This window comes from Magallana gigas, chromosome 8 (assembly GCF_963853765.1).
Source record: "Magallana gigas chromosome 8, xbMagGiga1.1, whole genome shotgun sequence".
Taxonomy (NCBI): Eukaryota; Metazoa; Mollusca; class Bivalvia; order Ostreida; family Ostreidae; genus Magallana; species Magallana gigas.
This window is the reverse complement of record NC_088860.1, coordinates 2,863,643-2,872,172: the sequence shown is the minus strand read 5'-3', so window position 1 is coordinate 2,872,172 and position 8,530 is coordinate 2,863,643. Positions and strand designations below refer to the sequence as shown.

Below are 8,530 nucleotides of genomic sequence, written 5' to 3'. Positions count from 1 at the left end.
CACAGTAGGGGGATAACTGATATAATTTACTCATTGCTTCAACCCGTCCTTAAACGAGAATTAGCCCGCCGTTTTAGCAGAGAACACCACCGAGCGGTATAGAAGACAGCGAAGGACTGAAGCCAGGCTTTGGTGTATTTATTTAATTTAATCAAATGTCAATTATTTCACCCCACTGATTCCCATACAAAGCAGCCATATCGCATTCCGTTTTTCAAGTCTTTCAATTCTGCGTTTTCTGGCTGCGTTTATAAGTAACCAGTCTAGTCTCTTCTAACATTTTCTTTTGACCTGTAGACTGGTAAAAGTTTCAAAAAGACCCATCAAAGTAAGAAAACAATTAATTGTAATACACACCACAACTTTGTTAATTATTAAAGCTGACAAAAAGTGTTTACCCATGTCTTAACCAATAACAGTCGTGGATTTCATCACGTGATTCGGAAATGTTCCTCCCAATTCAAATGATTTCGATGCATATATAGAGATTTTTAATGTTACAAAAGAATGTTTGAAATCTCAGCTTGTTTAAGAGTTCCGGAATCGGGATAGTACAGCATGTTTCCTTCTCATCCTTTCAAGTAAGTATATTGGGAATTTATTCTTTATCATCATCAAAAATGCTTATTGACATTTTGAAATGATTTGTATATTATTTTTATAACGAAATTACAATATTAAGATATATATTAAATTCTACAAAAGATAAAAAGGAAACTTAGTTTAGACTTGTGTCTACATTTCAAATTTGGTTAACAATCGATAAATCTAATATATAAATATTTTTTTCAAAATTTAAAAAGTAATGACATTGAATTTCTATTTTGAAATCATGAGTGTATAATAAATAGGTATAATTAGATACCTAAAGTGTACAGTATACATTTTGAATAACAATAACATTAGTGAAAATTTAAATTATGAAACATAATAAATCAATTTTTAACTATTTGATACTTTTATAAAAACTCGTATAGTCAGATACGTATTTTGAATATTCTAAACGGTACAAAAACCCCAAAAATGTATATTATTTGAACTTGTACAAATTGATAAAACACTACATTCAAGAATAATATAATTTAGTAAGTTAAAAAGCTGGTTTTTTTTGGAAAACATTTTACATTACTTTGATGAATTCAATATAATCAATTAATTCATACATTATATCAAGGTGTTTGTACTTTTCATTTTTTAAATACATCGCACTAAGTACATTTTAAATTTAAGGACATATTGAAAACATATAAAAATTATTTTCTCAATGATTTATTTTCAGCTAAGTTATTAAAATATCAAATTACAATCAACAAAAGAGATTGAGAAAAATTTATGATTATAAAAAAGACATGGTACACTCCCAACGAAAATTAAAAAAAATGAATTACATCATAAAACGGTATTACAACATCAATACAAATATGTTGAAGACACACAAGTCAACACATTCACCTTTTCAATTTTTTGACCAAAACATTTTGAATTGAACATTTAAATAAAAGAATTTAGGTTCACAAAACATCATATTCTGTATATTTAAATAATTTATATTAAAGTATTCAAAATTAAAAAGCAGGAAATATTAAAGGGCATTTCTTACATATAATCATACATCAATATTAAAGAATGGTTAACATTTTGTGTACGATTCTTAAAATAGAATTCGTATAAGAATTAAAACTGAAACAGATAATGTAAATAAAACAGGGTTCATAGATAAAATAAAGAGAAAAAATAAAACTTTACTCAGTCATTGAAAATTAACAAGACTTTCCTGACTTTTATATGAACAAAAAGTTACTTATGCAATTTGTCAATCAATATGCTTGATATTTGATAAACAAATGACAAATATTCAAACGGTAATTGCTATCAATTACGCACTCTGTCATCTCCCCCCCTCCCCATCAAAAATTATATATTTCACAGATGTGTAGTAAAAAAATTAGTTGCTGAAGACAATCCTAATGTATTTTAGTATCCTTAGTTCAGTTAAAAAAGTCAAGATCGTTCAAAAATATATTCTAACTAGATAATGTTATATAAATACAAACTGTGTAGAAGCCAATGCCAAAAGATAAATCCTGAATTTCTGATTCAGAGACAGAGAGAGATTCTCATCTTATTCTTTGATTTGTGGTTCCTTTATAACGCAATGACCAAAGAAACAGTTTATAAAGAAGTCGGTAGATCATTTTAAGAATTCGTGAAAGAGTCGCCCTGTAAGAGTCGCCCTGTAAGAAAAATATTTTGGTAATGTTATTTAGAATCTAGATCACTACTACATCAATATCCTACGAAAATAAATAAAAGATATAAATTGTAAAAAAACAAACTTCGACCGTCTCGCTTTTATATTAAATAAGGGGGTTTATCTTCTTTAGGTGCCATGGTATTGGTATGTAGCAAATATAGGAAACCTAAATTCAAGTATTAATTTAACAATTAATTCTTCTTGTACCTTCAACTCTTTTTTTTGTGCTAGTGTGTGTGCGTGCATACAAGTATATTTATACATGAGGTTCAAATTATCTTATATTCGTAATTCAACCACTAAGGGTTCAACTTATTATTGAAGATGACATTTAAACATTTATATTATAAAATAAAATCATAGGTTTCACTTTTGTCATTGTTGTCCAAGGCGTTTAAAGCATCTTTTGTATCTCGTGTAGCGCTGTATACATGGTTGGAGAGAATAAACAAACGATGTTAATTGATTACAAAAACCATAGTGTTTTGAGCAACATTGATGATTTGAGCCCCCTTTAAGACGACAAAATTGCTCTCCTGTTTGATTCCTGTTTGACACTGCTATATTTTCCCCTCATGGCCTCTTGTAACATTGTCCACAATCCACGTCAAAACACATATGTATATACATTGTACACAAAATGCTTTTTGTTTTTTTCCGGCCAATATCAATATCAAACATTTCGTACAAAAATGTACTATGCTTTCATGCTACTTAAAAAACCCCAACTTTATAGGTGAGCTCTTTGAAAATACATGAAATCTACAGTTTTTGATAACAAAAACTAGATATAACATTTTTCAACTCGTATATTGATGAAATATAAAAAAAAATATTTTCAAAGAAAGACTGTAATCTGGGTATACGGTTGGTCTCCATCTTGATGACCTCTCTGAGAGCGCACCTGTCTGGCCGGGGGACCGCTGAGAACGTGAAACGTGACACGCCCCCTTTCTATTAGATAATTCAACCCATTGTGGCATCTTAATATTCAGAAAAGAACCCCTTGATTTTAGTATAAAGTAGTTTGAATAATATTTACATTACAGAGTATCGCTTTACTCTCTGAATTGCTCGACAAATTGTTTATGAGTGTGTGTGATAGAGTTCTTCTCCTTACCCCTACAGCGCAGTCTGATCATCACAGAAACGACATTTTAGATTTGACGTATCTTGGAGTTCAAGAACAGAAAGCGTCCAAGCCATATTTTACAAAAACTGCAGAGTTGATTAATGTACAATACTTCTGAAATTCCTTTTGACGTTCCAAATATATCAAAAGGAGATATAAGTAACTTATTTTACAACTGATGGACCTGGCGAAGTATTATCCCAGTGATAAATACGACAAAGACGAACGCCATTTTACGATATTTCAATTAAAAGGACTTCAATGGAAGCAGCCGGAGCAACATCTCGATAAAAACCACGTCTCCACGGGACATCACGAGACGTTGAATTTCGTGACGTCACAGAAAAGATTCATTTCAGGGAGGGAGATCGTAATTTTTTCTTTATTGCTCTCAAAATTGTAGAAATATCGTAAAGGCGAAACCGCTTAATATCTTGTTTACAGCTCGAATGAAAATTAATTTACTGTCGCCATCTGTGACCAGTTCGTTGATAGAGACGCACCACGGGAGAGCCGCCATGATTTTATTCTCTCTGCCGTTTATGGCTTATATATGTACTTCTTCAGACATTGCCCAAATCATACAGTCACCGATCAAAGTCTTCCTCACAATATGTGTCATTGTAAATATCATCCAGTCGTCCTTACCCAAACTTTCTTTTATCAGACAAATCCAAGGATTCTAGTCTTTTTTCATATCTATCCTCTGCTTACTACATGTTAAAGGTAAGGTTCTCGGCCAAGTCTACGTAGCATTTTAGCATCATCTACATAAAAATGATTTCTTGCGATTTAAAAAAGGGGCTTCTTTGAATTTGGTTGCAATCAACGTATTTTTAAATGTCATTTGCATCGAGACGTTCATATCTTAAGTAAAAAGTTAGGGAAATATAGATTATAAGCTCATCACTTATCTTCTTTGTAAAGCCCTGCCCGATATCGATATTGTAAAATTCTAATATAATTTTCTGTAACTATCTGAAATCGACTGATTTTTTGAAATCAAAAAATGCTTTTGAAATACAATACAAATCATAGAATCATTATCAAAACCCGCTTAGAATGTCTAAAGACTTTTAAAAGATTAATTAAATAACAGTTAAGAATAATAAATGTTAATCACTAATATAACTGTCACTGCAGACGGTTTAAATCATTTTCCTATTCAAATATTTACCAATTTGATTTGGACCCACGAGACCAAGGTGTATAGTCTATGGCTAATAACAAAATGACTGTCAGGATTCTATAAGATGTTAATTATAGCATTATTATCATCATATTGAGAGGAGATTCTCCTTAACATCGCTCAATTACAACACAGAGGAAACTTTACGACATTCAGATTGATTTCCGACAATTACTATCAATAAAACTCTTTTTCTCGGCAGTGGTCTCTCGACTAAGAAGTTTATTGGGCAATAATAAAGAGTTTCTGGAAACAACACGCGGTTTGCGTCATGTAATCGTGATGAGTTAATGACTTTCTTTATTTCGTAATGTTCTTTTAAAACGTGTTTGAAATAAATAGTGGTATTTCTCGGTTTTTTTTTAAAAGAATAATTCAATAAGAAAAAAAATGTTTGTTATATTGAATGAACGAATTGGTAATATAATTATAAAATCAACGAAATTACTGTATTTAATCATATAATGTGCTGAGATTCATCCAATAAACTTTAATCTCTGTATCTATTTATAGTCACGCTGATGTTCATATGGTTGGAGGACAGTTTGTGTTCCCCTCTACCCCCGGGAGAAGCCTTCAGCCACCCCAGGCACACTCCTCCCACATCAACAGACCACACACAGCCCGTTCCCTGACCGGTCGACCTTCCGCTCCTAGTGCAACCATCACTTCCTCCTCACAGAGAACTCCGAACCCGACCTCAGCCGAATCTTCCACCACCTCCAACAGTCTGACAATCTCTTCCGTACCGGGATTTAACAGAATGCCCGTACCTGCCTCGTTTCTACAATACCCAGGCGCGTTTTATCCGGCTTTTCAAAGTGGAAATGCAGGTGAACTTAAACAATTCAGCATGACACAACTACAGGCTTTCAACGCACAGGCCACATTTCCTACAGATCTTTCAAAAGTGAAAACGCCTATCATAAATAGAAACTATCTTGAGCTGGCGATGCTTGTCTGCAACACGTTCCGAGGGAAACTCTTCCCCTGTCCTCATTGTCGTTACGTCACAGACCGACGAAACAACCTTAAACGCCACATATCTACCATGCATCAAACATGTGACAAAGTGCTGGAGTGTTGCGGGGTAACGTTTGGAACAAAGGCGTCGCTAAGGGAACACATCATGATATTTCATCACAATGGCTACTCCTGTCCCTACTGCGGACGTCGATTTTGCCGGAAAGCTTTACTGAAGCGCCATCTATCGGTTCACAGTGGCCAGAAGGACTTTTCTTGCCCCCATTGTGATTATGCCACTAGTCACAAAAGTAACTTAGAGCGACATAAACGCATCCACGAAAGATTACGGTCTTTGGACGAGAATAAGACTTCTTTCGACGGCATGGAAGGGCTTTGTGAACAGACTCCAGTGTCTTCCGCTTCTTCCATACGTCAGCATCACGATCCCGACGAAAAACTGTTTCAACAAACCATCGATATAGAGGATTCAGAAATTTCAGACAATGAGGAGATAAACGTTACGTCGACAGAAGATGAAATAGATGTATGAATGAAACAGTTTATTTAATTTCATTGTTAAGATTTTTAAAATGTTCACCCTTATCTGACACTACCACTTCACAATTTACCCGTTGTACTTTTATGTTAGAGAAGCAATAGATGTTTAACTCGTTTTTACACATTAACTTTATTCACCAATTTGGAATAATTGTGTTACATAAAGATACTATTTAGTTATTAATCGCACTTTCAACGATCAATTATAACTGTTTTAAAGTAGTATTTTTACAACTTTGATATGATTTTTTATTAATTGAATGAGCAACTTTATTAAAACGAAACGTGTCATCCTGAGAAAGAACTTTACAGGAAGTTTTATATTGCGACAACCGCATGACGTCCTAATTTACGACTTGTTTGCAACATTCACATGACGCCCTGATTTATGGCATATTTGTACCCGTTCAGTTCGGAAGCATGCGGTTTTGCGAGCCTCTCGACTCAATGAAAATAAAAAGACTTAACAAACGGCGTCTTTAACCTAAAAAAGAATCATTTAAAACTGTAATACATACAGCCAACATAAAAATCAGACTCTCGGCATTTCTTGCCGACATAAAGTTAGAAGTTAAGAAAAGAAAGGAACTCGGTAGAGAGATGGCGCCATCAGCCTTATCAAGAAAATCATAGAAAATGGGCTGATGACAATGTTTTTGTAAGCAATACTACTTTCGACCTAATATACATTTTAATTTTATCTCAGTTTTAAATGCCGTTCTCTTGATATGATATCGTTAACAATTTAGTAGTTAAAATTCCCCTATTGGGTTTATTTAAGTTAACGTGACTGTGAACAAAATCAGGCCGAATAAAAACCTTTAAAGGGGCACGATTTTATTCAATTTTTTTTTCGATTTTAATGTTTATAATGCTTTATTAAGGCATTTTTGATAGGCAACCCAAATTTGAATGTCATTTGTTGAGTTACAAGCGAGTTACAGAGCTTACAATTCATCGCTACGTAAACAAAGCGTTTGTTTACATTTTGAATGTTGAAGTGAAAATTCCAGTTTTAGACCTAAAATGAATGTGTTGATCGTTAGGAACTGTTTATTTATGCTTAAAATGAATAAGAATGTCGAAAAATCATCTTGAAAAAGATTTTTACTGGTATATTGAACCTTTGTAAACAAAAACAGGGCCCCAGCCTTGTTTACATGACGAAGAATTGTGAGCCCTGTATCTTGCTTAAAACTCATCGACGGGCACCCAAGTATTCACAAAGCATTGTAAAAAATAAAAATAGAAAAACAAAATTTGACGAAAATCGTGACCATGCCCCTTTAAGTGATGTTCAACTGGGTGTTGTGTGCATGTTTCTGAACAAAATCTGATCATACAGAAGAAAGTTCCTCGGCATGAAGCATGATAGAATGAACGTGTCTGATTCATTTCTATGAACAAGTTTGGTAAGAGGAAAGGAAGCCAAAATCAACTAAATATGTAATTAAAAAATATAAACAAAGAAAAGGTCTCACAACGCCCACCCCAAGTACTTGTATAAACATAAAAAAAATCAATGATTATTATCAAATACTTGTAAGGGAACTTTTGACATTTTAGAATAACTATTGTATGATTTGAGTTAACATATGCATAATCAAGATTTTTAACAAAATATTGGTAAAAAAGTATTGGTAAAATGTGTAATGAATGTTATCCCCTCCACCCCCCCCCCCCAAAAAAAAAAAAGAATTCGTAAAAAAAAGATTTATTTGAGAAATTATGACCAAAAAAGAAAAGCGAACAAAGAGGAAAATTGGCAATACTGTACAAGGCAATATAACACATCAGCTATGCCATAGCTCTTGAACTCCAACATTTAGTCGAGTGTTTAGGGCGTACCTTGGGAGATCGTTTGTCTCCACTAACAACAGGTATAAAACGTGTCTTTATGTATTTATTTTGAGATAATAATGCTAATACACTAATACACTATACAATAAATTATAACTGTAAATCAATGACTGATCCATAATTTATGTGTCTTTTTTAAATTTGGGCCTAAGCCTGTCGTAAAAATAGCTGGCTCATTTTCCTTGTTCATCGTACTTTGATAAGGTTAACCTTTTATTTGCTTTTAATAAAAAATATGACCTGTTTTTATACTGAATGCATATTGATTGGAGTTTGCTACATTTATTCATTCTCTGAATTTACAAAGCTATGCAGCTTTCTCCTTCGTTTTTTTGAAAACCACCGGCAATGTCCACCTGGTTTTTCTACTTCCTCGATTACATCAGAAGAAGATTCCGTTGAATGCTTTTTTAAAGATAGAAACTGTTAATTTTTACTGTTGGGACAATTATATTTTAAGGTTGTTGATCACGTGATACAAGTATCATGCCGTCCACAGTGTACATTCAGGTTCCAGTTACTGTAATTTAATCATCAATCCAACTCACGGTTTTTTTATTTGATAAGAAGA

The 8,530-nt window shown here is 33.1% G+C and overlaps 1 protein-coding gene across 1 annotated transcript; it reads left to right on the top strand.

The window, feature by feature from the left end:
• Positions 1–493: 493 nt before the first annotated feature.
• LOC105319823 (uncharacterized) lies at positions 494–6,925 on the top strand. The gene is made up of 2 exons (XM_011417523.4): positions 494–581; positions 5,089–6,925. The coding sequence occupies exons 1-2, from the start codon at positions 559–561 to the stop codon at positions 6,089–6,091; spliced, it is 1,026 nt and encodes a 341-aa protein (XP_011415825.1). The 5' UTR covers positions 494–558; the 3' UTR covers positions 6,092–6,925.
• Positions 6,926–8,530: the final 1,605 nt, after the last annotated feature.

Bases quoted from the DNA above. Each gene is read 5' to 3' on its own strand.
- LOC105319823 (XM_011417523.4), top strand. From the start codon at position 559: ATGTTTCCTTCTCATCCTTTCAA. The intron at 582-5,088 runs GTAAGTATATTG...ATCTATTTATAG, and splicing joins TTTCCTTCTCATCCTTTCAA to TCACGCTGATGTTCATATGG.